The sequence below is a fragment of the Haemaphysalis longicornis genome, unplaced genomic scaffold (assembly GCF_048455015.1).
Source record: "Haemaphysalis longicornis isolate Haplotype H1 unplaced genomic scaffold, Haemaphysalis longicornis Haplotype H1 scaffold_3, whole genome shotgun sequence".
NCBI lineage: Eukaryota > Metazoa > Arthropoda > Arachnida > Ixodida > Ixodidae > Haemaphysalis > Haemaphysalis longicornis.
The window spans coordinates 18135259-18154401 of NW_027526335.1; the positions used below are offsets into that span (position 1 = coordinate 18135259).

General features: G+C 47.6%; 1 protein-coding gene across 4 annotated transcripts in view; it reads right to left on the minus strand.

Moving 5' to 3' along the window:
• Orp8 (Oxysterol-binding protein-related protein 8) overlaps nucleotides 1–19143 on the minus strand; it is a 57166-nt gene that overhangs the window by 9240 nt on the left and 28783 nt on the right. For all 4 annotated transcript variants that reach the window (XM_077702446.1, XM_077702445.1, XM_077702448.1 and 1 more), the window contains exons 9-17: nucleotides 18557–18738; nucleotides 17272–17456; nucleotides 16734–16914; nucleotides 11590–11686; nucleotides 11108–11304; nucleotides 10465–10590; nucleotides 9467–9567; nucleotides 9199–9384; nucleotides 4499–4869 (exon numbers count right to left, since the gene is read on the minus strand). In XM_077702446.1, coding sequence (XP_077558572.1) covers nucleotides 4499–4869; nucleotides 9199–9384; nucleotides 9467–9567; nucleotides 10465–10590; nucleotides 11108–11304; nucleotides 11590–11686; nucleotides 16734–16914; nucleotides 17272–17456; nucleotides 18557–18738 — 1626 coding nt within the window. The remainder of the gene's footprint in view (nucleotides 1–4498; nucleotides 4870–9198; nucleotides 9385–9466; nucleotides 9568–10464; nucleotides 10591–11107; nucleotides 11305–11589; nucleotides 11687–16733; nucleotides 16915–17271; nucleotides 17457–18556; nucleotides 18739–19143) is intronic.

A 19143-nucleotide genomic window follows, 5' to 3' on the forward strand; every position in this document is an offset into this window, starting at 1 on the left:
TCTGGCAACACTTGCGTACAAGCGCCACATGACTTGTAGGCTGTAGCAGTTTTCATTGAGTGTGCTGCTATACTGTAAAGTTCCGAAAGAACGCCCACCCAAAGTACAGTGATATCAAGTAAAAATATGAGATGAGCAAACTTTCGGGTTAAGTGCGTGTTAAGTGCAGAAAAAACAAATAAGTAACTGCATCAACATATGAATACATAATTCGTGTTCCTTGCGTTCACACATCGGCTCTGTAGGCACATTCCCACTTCCGACTTGGCGCGCCACACGACGTCACAAAGTGATGAGGCAAAGCTAATCGCTCTCGAATCAAATTCCCTCGTCGCACGACGGGGTCGCAAAACCGGATAGAAAATCATGGCCGCGGAGTGGGCTGATGTGGCCAGAAATGAAACGTTTGTTTACATCCGGCATTCCAAACGGCGGCGAGCCGCCGCCGCCGGGCGTGTTTGTCGGGCCTGCAAGCAACTGTCTGTGCACTTCGGTTCTTTGGTCACGCTTGTACAAATCAACAAACAGCATGGGACTCAGCAGTGCAATAAGCATGTTTGAATTGTAAAAGCAAGCAATCTTTGTATTAGTTAAATGGTTAGCAGGACGGCAGTCTGACTTGCAGCGTTTTTGTACCTCTATCGGTGAGTAGTGAACACCAGAGTTCAGAGGCGTTAGAACTTTGGCATCTGTGAAAAGAAGCGAAATTTGCTGGCCAGGATGCAAGTGTTCTGGCACGGCGCTACAGTTGTGGCGTGAAAGCAAACGTGTGTGTGTGGCGTGAAAGCAAACGCGCGCCGCGACCTTGGAAAGGCGAAATTTGCGCGCAAACTCCTCGTCGCTCAGGGCGAACGCGTCGCGCGGCCTGTGTTGTCGCCTTGTCCATCGCATTTGTCGTCTCGGAGCTTGCGGAGATTGCTGCGCCGCTAACGAGCGAATGCCCCGCCGTGTCGCGATACGCCATTTTAGGCGCGCTTTACGGCAGCGTTCTATTTACCGCGTACTGTCCGTACTGGTGCAGCTGCGTGCGGGCGCTGGTGCAGCCCAAGTGCGCCTGGCGGAAAAATGTGCGGCATATGTTTGTTCCGTGCGCCCGCGCTGTTATTGGGGCGTCGGAGTTGACGGACGGGTACATCGATCGGCGACAGCGTGAAAATGTTCGTTGAAATCTTGCTAAGCTACGTCGCCGAACGATTTGGCGCGAACGAGCTTCGAGTTTTACAAAAAACAGGGGTAAAACAATTAGCAGACGACAAGGCGCGAAGGCAACCGCCTCTGCACCGCGCAGGACTCTCGCACGCTTTCGCCGTAAAGGGAGCGCCGTTTGAAACGACGCACTTCCCCCCGCATCGTTTCTGGCCGCCTTTTGGCGTGCGGTTGATTGACAGGTGACGTAATCAATTACGGCCTTTTGTCTTTCAAACCATATAAAACGGCGTAATAAGTAGGTCACGGGCTATGAGCGACTGCTTCACGGTACTTTTCGGGATGACGCAAGGCGTGATGACATTGCACACGGCCAATCACGTGCGCCCTCAAGGTCGCCGTTTCAAAACGAGGGGCAAGCGGGCCGAATTCCTTAGAGAATTCGGCCCCAGGAAGCACTTTATTGTGCTGGGTGGACAAGCACAGCGGTCAGCAGCACGACTACGCATCTGCGAACGCTTTTCCATCTAAGAAATGCAATTGCTAGACGTGAGGTATTGTGGAAATTTGGAGGACACTTATTGCACGAGTGCTATACAACTAATAGTCCCCTAAGCTGCTTGAAATGCTAAAACTAAATAAAAGAGTAAACTGGTTATAGATTATATACCTCATATTTCCAACCCCGGCTAGCGCTGCTCCTTGGCTAAGTGGTCTGGAGCACTAGGCATGTTATTTTGCAAGTTGCAAGTTCAAATCCCCGAGGATACTTTTTTTTTGTAAGTTGATTTATTCGTTTTTGGTAGACGTCTTTTCATTTTTGGGTTCGCCATTTTTGGGCCGTAACTTTCACTGCTGCACGAACGAGTTCGCAGAACGCGCGCAGACTGACACTGATGCGCTAGCGAGTTCTCATTGGTGTGCTGTTGCCATAAGCACTGACTGCTTGCGGGCAGTGGGCACAGGCCAGAATCAGCAGACCCTTGGCCTAGTGTGAACATGCATTTTACGATACAGGCATGAATGAGGCAAGCTCCAAATATGGGGGAAAAGCGCATGGCATTTGGGCATCTGCAGTGACGCGGAGGGTGTTCATCCACTACGTAGGCCTCGGCTAGTGATTGCTACGATTCCAAGCCGTCCTGGGAGGCTTATCTTAGGCATTCACAGCCGACAACATGGCAGAAGCGCGGGACGACGATTACTGAGGTATTGAGAATGCCCATCCAACGATGCCGTCGGATGTCAAGCACATTGTTTTACAGAACCGAAACCGAAACTTGTTTGGTTGCTAACCTTGGGCATCGTGCAATCACAGTGCGTCTCCTCCCATTGTCACAGCCTTTAGTTGGTGCGGCCGCCGCAAACCGCGCATGGTAGTTTTTCTTCTTTCGCGCTTTGTAAAATAATTACCGTGCGCTGACATCACGCAGCACACAGGCACCTTTTCGAGTGCGAACCACACACGGCCGCCACGAACCGGATTTATTCCATACATAAGTTGCACCAGTGGATAAGACACACCAACAAAAATTTCAGAAAAAAACCGCGACTTATACATCTGGAAATACAGCACTTAACACTTTTGTGACCACGCCTATTCCCATTGATAGTATGCTATCGATTAATATAAATTCAAATTTCGGCGTTCTCCGAACGCTTCCGGACCGCTAACGCCATTCAAATGGTAAAGGAGGTAGTATTTTATCAGTTTCGCTTTCGAGTTTCGTTTTTCCACCGCATGGGGGATTTTTAAATGTCCTTTGCCGGCGGGGAGACGAGCTCACGTGGTTTCACTTATGGCGTCACCGCCGCTCGCCGATGCTTCGCGCAAATGGCGAAGTTCGGCAGATTCCAATGTAACCGAGCTTGAATCTGTGCACGATGGCAGGAGAACAGACACAGAAGATGACTTTGATTCATCAGACTTTCCTACGGTCAGCGAAAGTGCGTCAAATCGCCCCGGACCATCACCAGGTGTGCGCCCTTGAGTTCCGCTTTCTCTGTTTGCTCTATCGCGGGCGCGCGCTGTTGTAAACAGATCGGGCCCTGTTCTACAGGCCACAGCTCTTATCTGCAGCGTGTCGACGACGTTCGGGCAAGACTGTTTGGCGCCGGCTGCACAGAGAGCCGAGTTTTCTCCATGAAGACGGCCCGTGGTTGACCTTGCCATAACGCTCCAGAGCAGCCCGCATCTGTTAGTTGATATTTTTTTATGTAAATAACTTTTGTTACACCGCTCATATTTGCAGTATTATTCTATAAGCACTTTATGGTCAAAGTGTATTTTTCAAATTGTTTTTATGTCTGCCGTGTGCGAAGTACTAATGAGGTTATCATCATTTTTTTTTTCTGTTTGTTACCCTTTTTTTGTTTTCACAATTTTTTAATAAAATTTCTAAAGTGGCTGTTGTTTGAAATTATTACTGTTGGAAAGCCCCATTATTCCTCTATAATATCAGAACCTACACTTTAGCATCCATAATTTTCTGTGGCAAGAAAAGATATATTTCCTGGACTACCCAAAAACAACCGGTAAGCACTAGTGTTTATATAATTGTATGTATGTAAATAACTTTCATACTTACAGAGCTCATTTTTGCAGTATTACTTTACAAGACCCTTATGTTCAAATTGCATATTTCAAAAAAATTTTATGTGTACCCTGTGCAAAGTGGCATTGATGTTTTCATCATTTTGTTTTTATTTTTGTTACTTTTTTGTTTTGTTAATTTTTAAAATAAAATTTGTATTGAATCTGCTGTTTGAAACTATTACTGTTAGAAAGCCCTACTTTTTCTCTATCATTTCGTATCTTACACATCAGCATCACTCATTGTCTGTGGCAAAAAAAAAAATATTTTCTGGAACACCTAAAAACAACCAATTTTTTCGCAGTCACGGAAGTGTTAACATTACACTGGCAATTCTAGCCAAAAAACAACCAAACTGGAGCTTAATTCACTATCCTTCTCAGCTCTGTCATGTTGTTTTTTGTACATATTTCAACACAACGAAACAAACTATTAGACAGTCGTGCATTAAACTTGTGCCCGCAGTCGGGCGTCTAGTGAGCCCAGAGCATGCACACAACACAACACAGTAGAAGTACATAGATTACGAGGGCGCTGCGGCAATTTATCAGGGCAGCTAAGGCCTGCGGCCATCTCGCACTTGTCCAAGCAACTTTGGACAGCTTTTGCCTAACTTTCATTTAGAGACTGGAGTCCAGGTTCAAACCATGAACTGCCAGAATCAAATCACTTCAAAAACAGGAAGTGACTAATTAAAAATCCCCCCCCCCCCCCCTCGCCCCCCCAGGGGAGGGGCAGCGACAACCCCAGCCCCTCACCTTCGCTATCGGTCGAGTCGCAGGAGAAGCAGGCGCCCCGCTCGGCCGAAGAACTCCCGCTGTGGGGGAGCCCGACGGCCGGGGGGCCGAGCTTCTTCTTGCGCTCCTTCTTGGCCAGGCCATCTTTGTGGTGCTTGTGGTGCTTGTGGTGGTGGTGGTGGCCCAAGTGGGCAGCCGCGGCCGCTGCCTGCCGGGGGCTCGAGTGCAGGATGCGGCGGCGGAGGCCCCCGGGGGGCTCGGGGGGGCTGCCCTCAATGCTAACCAGGCTGCCCCCCGAGGGAACGATGGGCGTCTGGTGGCGCGTCTTGCTCTGGATCACCCCGCCACGCTCAAACTGCACCACGTCGTTGCGGGGGTCCCACGGCCGGGAACTGCACACGCAGCGAGGCAGGCAGAGGTGGTGCTCGCCAAAAGGGCCAGACACAAGAGGCACTTTCCAAATCTTAAAAGAAATCTTTTTATCAGTTTTCTCCTTTTTTTTTCACAAAGGCTGTGAAAAAAGAAAACATGGAGAATTAATTTTTCTGATGTCCGGGCCTCATTGTGAAATTGAACTTTTAAAAATACTCGAATAAATGCAGGACAATGTGCCATCTTTGCACTTCTGACATAACGTTACCTGGTGCCACAAGGTAAATACGGCAGGAGAAGAAGTTTTCTTTCTTATCCTATCGCTATTCTTTTATCCCTGCATTTCCTAGGTTTAGAGCTGCCAGAGAGCCAGAGAAATGCCGCTTTCTATACATGTGCACTGCAACTCTTGTATGTCACCTCTCCCTTCTCTCCCGCACTGAGAAAAATGGACAGAGACAAGAACTAGCCTTTGGAAGTGGCCAGTGGCACCATCCTAGCGCCAGCAATGTTTTTTGTTTTGCATACTTGAGAATCAGATGGCAATCACAAGATGCATAATGAAACATCAAGGAAAATGCATTTTTTATACAAAAAAAAATTCCATCAAAAACCCACCCCAGCTAATAATGTTCCTACAGCCACAAGGGAATCTAGAATAGACATGATTTACATATACAGTCGAGTCCACTTATCACGATACCATGTATAACAATATGTGGGAAGTAACGATGAACATGTCACTTTCCCCTTTCATATGCGTTCTATGGTCAAATAAACCGCTTGTTGCAATGCTCCAGTGCCGCAGTATCAGACATAATGATTGAATCCAGTTACAACTTGCTCTGAATATTTGAGCTGCCACCGGCTTTCCGTGCCAACAGCACGTGAGCCGCGATGCGCATTGCATACCTTCCACCCCTTAGAAAACATGTTGACTGTGCCGCTTATGAGGAAGCAAGAGGAGGGGAAGAGCAGTTTTCCTTCTGAACCCCCTCCCGGCACCACTCGCTCCCGCGCCCGCCTACGCTAGGTTTTCCTGATGTGTCGCATGCGCACCGCTTTGAATTTGACTGGGTGCCTTTTCAACTGCTTGTGTTTTTCCGTACAATTGAAACCCTTTATAAGAGACACGTACCGGGGAGCAGTTTCTGTCTCTTATACGAGATGTCTCTTATAAGCAGGGAACCATGTTCTCACTTACTAATCAGACCCTAGTTTAATGTGGGCACCGTATGACTAAAATAAGCTCAAAAGAATTCTACAGCATGTTGCAAAAGATTCATTCTAATTTATGTTTGGCCCCCAGAATTTATGAAACAGTTCTGAATCTTTGTTTGCTTCATGACTGTATTTACACTGCTTTTTACAACCGATTCTACAAGCTTTCTCTCCTTTCACTGTTTGTGGAAGATGAATTGTAGATGTTGAGTTCACAAGCCTGATTAATAGCCAGAATGCAGAGCTTTTTCCGCTGTGTGCTCAGGCTATTCATTACACTTGCAGGACTCAACATCTGCGATGCTTCTTGATTGGGAGCTACGCGAGTGGAAGAGCCCGCATGTGCGGTCACACTCCAATGGATGGCAGTAAGCTTCAACCACTTCTGTAAGTTGCATTTACATTGGCAGGGCTTCTCATCGTCATTTCATAGCTGGCTGAACCACTTTGTGTTTGCTGAAGTTGTAATAAATAGCGACTGCAGGCGTCTGTCGTCCACCTGTGTTTCCACAATGGAAGCAACTGCAATTAGTGACTGGTGGCACTGCAGCTGAAGTTAAAATGTCTGCTACAAGCGAGATTGTTGATTAAAGTTCAAGGATGACTTGTCTTTTATAACCAACTGTCTTTTTACATCCGATGTCTGTTATAGAAGAGGTCAATTTAATGGGAAAGATAGGGCAGCTAACCATGTGGGTGAATAGTGTCTCTTATACCCATTTGTCTCTTACATTCATGTCTCTTATAATGAGGAGGTTCAACTGTAGAAGGGACGTCAGGGCCGATGGTTTGGAAACATCCGAGTGCCTCACTGAAGAGACGATTGTAGCAGATACGTGCTGCGGACAGCGGTGGCTGTGACGACTCTGACAATGCGGTTGAGCAGTCTACTCAGGTACTAGTGGCCTTGCAGGAGGCCCAATGCATGATGCAGTCCCTCAGGGACTTCTGTTTCAGCCGAGCACCTTGCACCAGCTTCGCGTGAAGCAAACAAAGCCCACCAACTATGGCATCTTTTCTGCAAATAAGTAGAGGTTTGGCCTTGCTTGCATGCGAATAAAATGCTTTGATCTCTGTTCTGTCTTGTCTTTTCTTTTTTTGCGGAACCCATTTATAACAATTTTTGGTTATACCGATGGAATTTCCTTGGCACTTGAATATCGTTATAAGTGAACTTGGCTGCATTCAAGACTTTATAGGGTAAAGTACTCAATGTTTACAACTCGCTTCAGTGTACCTTAAACAAGAACAAGGCCACAATATGTGATGTTTTCAGAGCAGATGATGGGAGGAAGCAAATAGCAACATTTGCGGTCCTGTGGCAGCAAACGTCATGGTCTGCAGACCCCATGTGATTCTCATCATGAGACAACGTCGTTTTTATGTGCCACAAAGCGTTGGTGCATTTCAATGCTGCGCACATGTGGTAGGACTTACTACTTTGTAGCACATGTTCTCAGTCACAACCTACGTTTTATTCATACGTTCGAGTGCATTTTACCTAAATTTTTACCTTTCAAGTTCCCTTACTCAAGGTATAAGCATTCTGCAGCTTATCTAACAACTACGTTAGTGCTTTATAACATAAAATTTCTTATGATCCTAATTTTAGTACTTTACAACATGAAATTTCCTGTGAGCATAACTTTTGCAAATGATAAATCTAGAATTGCAGATGTGGCATAGTCATACGCCTCACTGGTCATTTAAGGGAACAAGGATGCGTAACGCAAAGTGGTATCTAATGCAAAAATTATAACAAGGCTTTAGAGCACACCAGCCCCTACCTTCATTTTAATTTGGCCCACCCCGCTAACCACAAAGCCTCTGTTGTGCCCTCTTTATTTAACAGAGCTGATGCCCTTTGCTCGTCCGAATCCGGACGTAAAAAAGAAGAAAGCTGGATAATTGCGGACCTCCAGAAAAACGGCCACCTGAAAAAGTTCATTCACTCCGTAACCCACTGCAAAGAGCTGAACAGGGTGACAAACTCTCTGAGGACATTGACCGTCGGAACTCTGAAACGCGTGCTGGTGCCTTACATCCCAGGAACGAGTGAGGCCTTGGCCCACATTTTCAGTGGAGAAAGAGTGCACATCGTCCACAAGCCGTCGACAACTATAGGCCGCCTAATCCCCCGCCCCAAAGACCGGCCGACAATAGAGAAAGCGCCCGGGGTCATTTACCGCATTCCGTGTGCTGAGTGCAATGCATCATACATCAGTGAAAGCAAAAACCTCCCGGAGAGGACTAGGCAACACAAAAACGACGTTAGAAACAGAATAGAGAACGCAGCGCAGTCGCCAAACACTGTTAAGTGGCCGACCACAAAATTGACTTCTCCGGAACGGCCATCCTCGAAAGGGAAACAAACTGGAGGAAGCGGCTTTTCCTTGAGTCGTGGCATATTCAACGAACCCCTGGGAACCTTAATCACTCGCTTGGTCCTCTCCCTTCGGTGTACACACACGGATTGCGTGCCGCAGTGAAGGGCTTTGCGCGAGGACAGCAACAGTGAAAGACTATAAGACGCAGCTGCAGTGTGGCCCCAGTCACCCCTGAAGAAGAAGCCGAGAAGGCTTCGAAACATCGGGTTTTGTCTATGTACAATTGGTTGGAGCATAATTAAATTTCTGTTTAGCAACTTCTCAGCCAGACAGAAGTCTGTCAAAATGTTCACCTTCAGGGCAATCGTGTGGTGCCACAAGCCACAAATTCAAACTATAAAAAATACCAGCCCGATGCACAAGCTCTGCTCTGGCTTCAGAAGCCAAAAACTCGGCATCCCGCACGTTGCTCACACGCCGTATCTGTGCACTGTGCCAGCCCCGCTTTGCATTCCTCCCACCTCAATGTCACCTCTGCTCCCCAAGTAGCGGCATTAGCTCCCTGTTGCTCTTATCTTTTTTCGGCAGTCTCGTCATTCCGGTGCCGTGATTCCATTTCATCCTCTTTTGCTGACTACTGGGCCCTGTAGACACTTTGCACTTGAGCCACTCGCAGATGATTGGGCATCCCTGTACCACATCACTAGCCTCTGCATCAATCACGCTGTGCTCCTTTTTTTTCCCCAAAAATAAGAATGGCGATCCCCGCCTGTGGACAGGACCCTGCGGTGGCTTACGCACTCGGTGTGCTTGTAGAGGTAGTCGCCCGTGAGGAGGTCCTGGACGAAGAAGCGTGGCACCCAGGGCTCCATGCGCGCCTGCCGCTCCTTGGTGCTACGCCGCTGGGCCTCCTCCAGAATGGTCTTCTCCTCCGTGGCCGCCACCTGGTCGCCCCGCACGATGGCCGCCGACACGTGCTGCCACAGCCTGTTGTGTTATTGGCAGGTGTCAGGCAACAGCAGGACAGTTTTCCTGAATCAAATACAAGCGCATCTAGCGCAAGCCGTACCTTTCAGATTCGTACTCTTGCTGGAGCTCCAAGGGCACCGTAGAACGCTTGAGGCGCTTGGCCCGCACTTCTGGGCTGGGGTTCCATAGCACCTGCTCCTCCTGCAACCAGCCAACATGACAGTAGCCTCTGAATACAACTGCAGGATTAAAGGGCATCGGTAATAACAAAAAAATTCAACAGTTTCCCAAGATCTCACCGAGGACAGCAACAGCCCTAAACCTAGCCCAACATGCCGCTGCCCCATTTTCTCCCCCCAATGTTACAAAAGGTGCTATAGATTTAACGCCAGCTTCCCACACTTTAATAGTTGTTGCACAAAGCACCAAAACTCCCAAAAGCCACTAAGACAAGTCGTGTAGCAGCGACAACTCATTTTATTCATCAGCTCTGCAAAACGTAATGCAGCAAAAAATGCAAGCACGCCCCTTTCACCATTACACTCTCTCCTGCCGACTGGGACAGCCAGAGCAAGAGTGCACCAATGGACCTAAGTGAGGAGACTATAGATCAATAAACAGAAAGACAAAATTCTCCTACAGTGCGAAGAGTGCGGTCCCTTTCAACTTTGTTCTTCCATCCCTCAATCCACAAAACAACGATGGAGTTTGCCGCTAGTGCAGTGGTGCAACCACCTACCCTGGTGCCATGTAGCTATGGTGCTTGCTATCACTACTATCGTGGTACCACCACTAGTATTTTAGTGCCCCGGAGCATTCACGCAGAAACACAGTTCCTTCTAACAGCTCTGGCTGCAAAAACTACAATCCCCTTCTTTATGCACTACAAGATCCATGAGCTCAATTAGGTTCAGTATCACTTTTATTGTACTACTACTCACTCTGCACGTCCGTCAGGTAACAAAGACAGCGGTGCATGCAGGCCTACTCTTTTAAGCAACCATTTTGTGCCAGCACCACGCTTGGCCTTCCCCAAGCCAGCTCGAATGCCACACAAGTGGGCGCGGCGCGCACACGAGAGAGGGTGCGGTGCCTGACCTGGGTCTTCTTGTCGCGCAGGAAGATCTGGCCGTCCCAGTGGCCCTGGATGAGGAACAGGGTCTCCTTGCCCAGCTTCATCTTGCCCACCACCAGGTTGCACAGCTCCGCCCCGCCCAGGAACGGCTGCACGCACACAGAGGACACGACCAAAGATAATTCGCACAAGGGAGACTGCAACTGCACACCGTGCACAGGACCACAGGAAAGCCGACCGTTAGACAAAATTGCACCTATTTTCTTTTTGGATTCACTGAAAGTGGAAAAATCTCTCTCAATCAGTTCCCCCTAGCACCACTACAGCAAAACATTGTTACAAGAGTCACTGTTACAGGAGACACTTGGTTATAAGGGACATGTGAGTGAAAACGGTTTCGTTGGTTCTCTTAGGTCCACCATGTTAGCAGCACCGCATACAAGAGACCTTGGTTACAAGAGACATGTTTCACAGGTCCCTCGAGTTTCCCTGGTGACGAGGTTTTACTGTATCAGACTCGCTGCCCCCTCCAGGGGAGCTGGATACCCCTGTGAACACCACTGCCCATCCTGCGCAAGTGCTTTGGACTCGCAGGCCAGTCAAATCAGTCGCTACCTCAAGGGGCATCGCCTCCCCCTCCCCTCTGCACCAACGAGCACCACCCACCTTGAGCTTGAACTCGAGCTCGGTGCGGTATCCAGTCTTCTCGCAGGCAATGTTCACCTTGCCCCCGAGCTCCATGGTGAGCGTGCCCATGAGGATGCCCTTGCAGTGGGCGTACGGCATCGTGATGCTGTACGTCTCCCCCCGCGTCAGGAAGCACAGCTGCGCAGTGCCCTCCAGGATGGCCGACAGCGAGTTGCCTGCCACAGCAGAAAAGGGGGGACGCATGCACACCCCCATCAGACAGACTCGCACGTGGAAAGAAAAACATCTGATTTCACACTTTCATTCGAACGCCATAAAAACAACTTGCTCCCGAATTTACTTTGCTGCATGCAATGATGTGCTCCATCAGTGTCGCTTATAATGAGGCCCAACGAAACATGAATAAATCCCCATTTCTATTTTATCAATACTGTATAGCTGAGCAAGAAAGACATTCAACAAGACAAAAATTACTGAAGCAAAAGAGACAGGCAGCTCACCGTAGAACTTTGACTTGGCTAAGATGGTGCCGCTGATGCAGAAGCCATCTGGGCGATTGCTCACGTAGAATGAAGAAATTGGTGGGTGGTGGGAAACCTGAAATTGGTGAGTTTAGGAGACGTTCAAGGGTGGAAACAAGTTGGCCCATGTCGGTAGGTAGCAAGCAGTGCCATGAATACAAATATAACACTTCGGCAACCGCAGTTGTGTACTGCAGTCGAGTCCACTTATAACGATACCGTTTATAACAATATATCGGACATAACAACGAACAACTAAGGCTCCGTCCACCTTTGTATGCTTTATATGGTAAAATAAACCTATTACAATGCTCCAGTGCCGCAATATCGGATATAACAATTGAATCTGGTCACAGCATGTACCGAAAATGCAAACTGCCGTTGGCTAACGGCATGCGCCGAGAGCCGCGATGCGCCTCGCATCCCTTCCACCCGTCATAAAACGAGCCGACTGTGCCACTTACAAGGAAGTGAGGGAGGAAGAGAGCAGTTTTCCTTCAAAACCACCCTCCCGGCGCCTCTGCTTTGGCATCGTCCCCGTGTCCTCTCACTCATGCGTTAGCTTGTTGTGTCACGTGCGCACCACTTTGAATTTGACTAGGTTCCTCTTCAACTGCCTTCGTCTTTCTGCAGATGGAATGTCAGGGCCGATGTTTTGGAAACGTCCAAGCGCCTCACTGAAGAGGCAATCATTGGGCGGATATGTGCTGCGGACAGCGGTGGCAGTGACGACTCTGATGACGTGGTTGTGCAGCCTACTTAGGTAGCGTCTCCACAGGAGGGCCGACACATGATACAGTCCCTCAAGGACTTCGTCTCCCCAAATTGAGGATGCGATAGAGATAGAAAGAACTGGTGTGATATGCAAACACAACGCGTAGCACAATACCTCTAGGTCCTTTACACTTTTGTAACCACGCTTATTCTCATCGACAGTATGTTATTAATGAATACAAATTCAAATTTGGCGCTCTCCAAGCTCTTCTGGACAGCTAACGCCGTTTACAGGGTAAAAGAGTAATTCATTAGTATTTCATCAGTTTCGCTTTCAAAGTTTCTTTTCTACGCCACGTGGGGGAGGGATTTTTAAAGGTCCTTCGCAGTCGGGCCCATGTGGTTTTCGTTGCAGCGTCGATGCCGTTCACCGATGCTCTACGGAAACAGCAAATTTTGCCAAATTCCGATTAACCTGAGCTGTAATCTCTGGATGATGGTAGCAGCACAGACACGTCAGGAGACTTCAATTTGTCAGACGGCGGCAGAAGTCCGTCAAACCACCCCAGAACGTCAGCAGGTATTTGCCAGCAAGTTTCACTTTCTCCTCGGGTCGTTCTATTGCTGCTGCGCGTTGATGTAAACATATCCGACCTGTCCTAAAGGTGACAGCTCTTATCTGCAGGGTGTTGACTTCATTCAGGCAAGACCACTTGGCGCCGGCTACACAGTTGGGCCAACCTTTGTTTCACCGCGTCGAGAAAGAGCTTGGTGCGGTGGCATGATAGGCACTAGCACTTATATTTCTGTATGTATGTAAATAATTTTAGTACTTACAGAGCTCATTTTTGCAGTATTATTCTATAAAAGCCTTGTATTTATTTCAATTTTTATGTTTACTCTGTGCAAAGTAGCATTAATGTTTTCATCATTTTTTTTCTTTTTGTTACATTTTTTTGTTTTGAATTTTTTTTATAATATTCATAATAAATCTGTTGTTTGAAATTAATACTGCTGAAAAGCCTTATCCTTCCTCTATCATTTCATACCTTACACTTAAGCATTTAGCATCAGTCATTTTTTGTGGCAGGAAAAAAATATTTCTTGGATGACCCACAAACAACCATTTACCGCATTCACGAAAGTGGTAAGGTCATTCAAGACATTAACTCCTTCCTTACGAAGTCACAGGTTATAGGACACAGAGTTCTGATGATTTCAAACGTCCCACGAAAGCTAAAAACAGTGCCTTGCGGACAACTCACGCCATCTGGCGTGCTTATTGGCAACTCCTTTTTTTATTTCTTTATCATTTGTTTACATTTTGTGTGAGGAGACGGCGTCGATAGTGAAATTTGAACCCATGATAGTGGCAAGTTGCACGAAAATGGTGCCCACTTCAGGGCATGCTCCGCAAAAGTGGACAGCTGTGGAAGGTACTTCGGCAGCTCCAGATGCCGAGTTTTCTTATCCCTGCTGCAGTGATGACTCCAGCAATGGTGCGGGTTTGGCAGATTTTAGTTCTAATTAAGATGATCCCATTCAATGGCCTCAGACTTCGGCAAGTGCTGATGTTAAGATTTGTGCCTTACTTCGCGCTGTATTTATAAACAAAACGGGCTTCCTATCTGACAACTGCAGTTTTACTTTCATGAGTAGGGTCTGGAAAAGCAGCGGCGGGGGATATTTTGCCTAATGCACTGCGCCGTATCGTGTTATGTATCACCTTCAAGACAGCCTGGCGCTCATTACGGATTAGCGCTGCAGAGCGACAAGCACTACTTCTCAAGAGTGCCAGATTTTCTTTTCTTGTTTTTTACCACTGAAGTGATAAGAATTTTATGTGAGAACACAAACAAGTATGCTTGGATGCATATTTTAGAGAGCCCACCTTACTCTCAAGTGGCTTCGCTGAGTGGCACAGCTCTCCGGGGCGCTAGGTTGGTGGGCCCGCAAAAATTCAGAACTTGGTGAACAGCATTGATGTATATATTGAATCATAGCTTAGGAACGTAGAAATAACTTGTATATCTCAGAATTCCTAAAATATTTTTATGCTCAGTACAATCACCTATTTGTATTGTATGTGTACCTTTATTGTGCATTCTTTTTTTCTGTTTCTTTGATCAATAAACTGTAATGTTTGTATGTTTCACAAAACTGCTGTTATGCATTCGAAAGAGCAATCTATAAGCTACAATTTCATGCATGGCAATGCTAAATGTGTACAGTCGCTCAAGAGAAAAAGAATGTTTCGTGGAAGCCCTCAAAATCGCCCATTTTTCCACCATAACAAGAGTTAGGGACTTTTAATTCAGCTAGGTAAAGCACCTATACATGCTCTTGAAAAAGATGTGCACCAGCTTCACATGCAGAAAACAAAGCCAACCGACTATGGCTTCTTTTCTGCATGTTAGTAGTAGTAGTAAGACCTTGCTTGCATGCAAATAAAATGATTTAAGCTCTTTCCAGTCTTTTTTTTGGGGGGGATGGGATTTCCTTGGCACTTGGGTATTGTTATAAGTGAAGTAGACTGTATTGCAGGAGATGTTTTATTAAAAGCATAAAACTAGGTACTGCTGGCACATACAGTCGAACCCCGCTACAGCGAACTCTGCTTCAACGAAATTTTTACTTCAACACAATAGTACTTCCAAATCCCCATTTGCTAGCCATAGAATTCAATGCAACAAAAACCTCGTCACAACAAACTATTTGTCTGGCTTGTTTTCGCTTCAACAAAATTTTCACTCCGTGGGGCTGGCTTTGAAAGTAAGCATAACGCCAGCATAGCGCCAGCAAAATAAGCATAACACCAGCTATCTGTCACATTTTACACACCCAGGGTGCTTAGTTTCACCGAAAATGTGCGCCATGTTTCCCCACTGCCCCCCATAAACAAAAACGAACACATCAATGACCGCCATAGTTTGCTGGTGACAACGATTTGCCGCTGGCCGTCTTTACACTAGGTGCAGGCCTGGTTTGCCAAGCCAGAGCAACAGCCGATCTGTATCCAGTTAAAATGGAGCAAATGTGCCCTGCTGGTGCTGCACCGTCATGCATTCGTTGTGAGCAGCTGTCACTGCAGTTTTCCTTGTACTAATGTTCAAAGTCTAAAGGAAAAATAATGTTTTCGTGTTTAGCCTTGAACCCAGGTCATTTAATTGCAAGCGTGCACTCACAATAAATGAAAGTGCGCACGGCTTCCCTGCCAAGGTCAGATGCCACCCTGCTCAGTCAGAGGATAAGATAATGGGCCCCCCTCCTACCCCACGGGAGAGGGGGCTTTGGACTGCCTAGCAGCTATCTGCAAGTAATCAGTTTGGTAGATATACCCTGTTGTACAGCAATATGTTTTCCCGACTGCATTTCCCCCTACAACACACCCTTTCCATGCGGGTAAAAAGCAGATAACCACAGGTATGTTTATTATACGAATAAACACGATGCACCTGCGCGTCACACCTTTTTCTAAAGATTGCATTACACGGTCAATGATGCGGATTATATATGGGGCTATTTTTCCTGCCTTTCTGTGGTGTGTTGGAGCGGATTTCGCATCAACAAGTTTCCGCTTCAAAGAAATTTTTCGCACGTACCGTCCATTCCGTTGTAGCGGGATTTTACTGTATACTTTTTCACACTATGATTTGTGAAGTCACAAACTGCGAATGGTGGAACAAGATTAGTGGAGCTTCATGATATGTGCTGCAATATAATTGAAGATATCAGCGATATGTGCCATACGCAATATGGGTCGTACACAATAAAACACAAGGTAGCACACGTCCTTATCAATGGCTGTGTATGAACAGCGGCACATAATGAGTGGTAAAACGCATGATGGGCTCTGTCACATAATCGTCTGAATTTATACTTTTGCACTGTTTCCAATTCCTGCCATAATTCTGTAAAAAAACTTTGCACGCCCCAATATAAATTTTTTTACTGCATTTCTACACCAACAGAAAACCCACGACCAGAAAAGAAACTCAAACCCTGGTGTCTGCATGTGTGTTACTGCATGTTGTCCTGTTCTTTATTGCTTCCAAGCTCCAGCCTGCATCTTTCCAAAAAATGATGTGTTCAAAAAAGTTCCCATTTATGTTTACATTTTTTAATTATTATTTTACTGCTAACTTTCAAAAACTTTTAAACAAGTTCCGGCAATCCAGTATCAGCTTTTAGCCTTCGTGAAGTCGTAAGACGCTGTGCAGAAAACAAAGACCCTGAGCAAGGGAAACAAATTGTTGGTAGATCATCCCAATGGTAATTTATGATAACTAGGCCCGTAATCTCTAACAATTCATGTTGGAGGAAGAAAAAGCTGCGAGGCACGTCGACGGTGCAGAGAAAGGTGAAGAAGGCCCCTGAGGGCCCCGGAGGGGACCAGGGCGGCAGCGCACCTGCTCGGCGATGTAGAAGGTGCGGCTGGCCGTGCCCGGGTGCTTCCAGCAGCAGCGGAACACCTCACCCAGGATGGGGTTGTAGGGCTTCTTGAGACCCTTGGGCTTTTTGTAGAAGCCTGACAGGTACCACTGCACCACCAGCTTCATCCGGGTCAGCGGGTCGTCCTCTTGCACTGCACTGTAGGGCCACCCAACCAGCCCGCCCCCCCACAGGGTTACCAAAGGAGCTAGTACAAGAGCTGCCCGTTAGGCTGCATGCACTGCCAAAACGCAGCTGTTTTTGCTCAATCCTGGAGGCATTTAGATCACGTTGCCCACACCCGCAACTCTGCAAGGGGAGAGTGGAGGTTGCAGCACCACAGTCAAATTTAAAAGCCAACATGTTAGGCAAGATGCCAGGCTTGGCACCCCAAAGCATCGAAAGTTGGCGGAAGACCCTCTGCTCAGCCTTATTTTGCGAAAACGTTCGAGAATGTTGATCCCTTCGTAAGGGGGCCTCCAATGAAGCCACTCTGCCCTCACAAGACGGTCTCACCTGGAGAGGATGTCGGCGTGGTAGTAGTAGTCGGCCAGCTTGTCGAGGAAGGAGCGCGGCTCGAGGATGAAGGTGGGCAGCACCACCTTGGACAGGTCCATGCCCGGCCTCACCTGCTTCACCAGCGCCCAGATGAGGCTGCGGTTCTCCTCGGCCACTTCTTCCGTCTGGCCCGCGTCACCGGCCTGCGTAGTGCGAGGCCCTCGTCAGCTCCGCTAAGTCTTGTGGGTTTCTACTGAACATGCAGTGCAATGCTTTTACCCTGATTGCAATGCTGGGCTTGCATCAGCAAGCTGGCAGGCCTTGCACCAGCATTTGGGGTGTTAAAAACCACAGTAAAAGCTGGTCCAGCATTAGTGGGCAAACAGAAATGTGGAGCACTTGGTGAAGTCACTTTTGAGGTAATAGCACACTTTAAATGAGTACTGACATGAAATTTTTGTGTTAAGTTTTTTTCGCTGCTATGGGTCCCTACGAGCCCACTAATCATAGGATGGCACATTAGACGGTCGATAGCAGCGCAAGTATTTACAGCCTTGTTTATTTGTGTCAGTTTCGGTTTCGACTACACGAACACCGAGTTGCCATAACAGGAAGGTGCCATGACAGGAGAGCACCTTGACAGGAGGGCGTTCGTGACGTCACCGTTCTTATCGCACCACTGCCAGTACGGATGTGCGCGCTCACACACCCAAACCAGCCGTGGTCTCCACCTTCTCCCCGCACCGGGCAGCATGACGTCAGTTTCAAAACTGTGGCGTGTACACACAGCAGAACAGCACGTGCCAACCGCAGCCAGCGCATTGGCCACATCACAGGAGCCCTCACGTTGGTAGTTGGGGCCAGGAGGAGTAGATGTAGTCATGCTGATGCCGATTGCGAAAGTGTATCTGTTCTGAGCTTCCTTGTGTGCGCAACGATTAAAATGGACTTAAAATATGTTACACTGCACGGTTACTGTTGAAACTTGCTGGGAGATATCTCCACATACAAAAGAAGCCTTTTACATAGTTATCCCACCTTCATAATTTTGTGTCAGTATTTCTTAAAGCGCATACATATTAAAAAGGCCTTGCCATGCATGCAGACTAGGTTGCATCCAACGTTTCAGATAGGTAGGTTTCAAATGTCCCTGAGTTTCACAGTAGTATACGACGTGCACAAACTCTGAACGCAAAGCCACGGTGAAGCTGCTCTGTTCTACAACACTGTTTGAAAAGAACTCCCAGGCTCCCTGCCACACGTGCATGCCAACTGCTGACTAGGGCGGGCCCCTCTGACTCACCACGCCCAGTTCCTCATTGCTCTCCTCCTGGTAGGGCGTCTCTGGCTCATCGTCCGCTTCCTGGGCCTCACCGCTGTCCTCCGTGAGACGCTGGTGCTCCTCCTCCTCAGAGTCTGTATCGCTCGAGTGCAGGCTCTGGGTGCCGTCCCGCTGGTCATCCGTCGGAGCATCGTCACCCAAGTCTGCAGCAGTGGCCCCGATTCCCGGTTGGAAAAAAATTACCACTGGGTGCCTGATAAGAACAGCAGTTCACGATACTGACTGCAAGATACGTTTGAATTGAACAAACATTGCCAGAAATGCTCTAAGATGAGTTTTTCTGCTTGTGCACTGCAGTCTCCACACATGCCATGCTGAAGCTTCTATGCCAAGTTTATCCGTTATGGAGCCACCAGCACAGGCTTGTGACAAGCAATTAAGCCAAAGCAAACAATGTCAAGGCTACAACTGACCTGAAAAACCATGTCAAAGCTAAAACTGGTCTGAAGCCTGCTTTACCATGCAAAGGTGCCCTGCCATTATTCCCTCCTCACTGCACATTCGTGCGACAAACAGTTATTGAACGGCCAAGGTTCAATGGCCCAGAG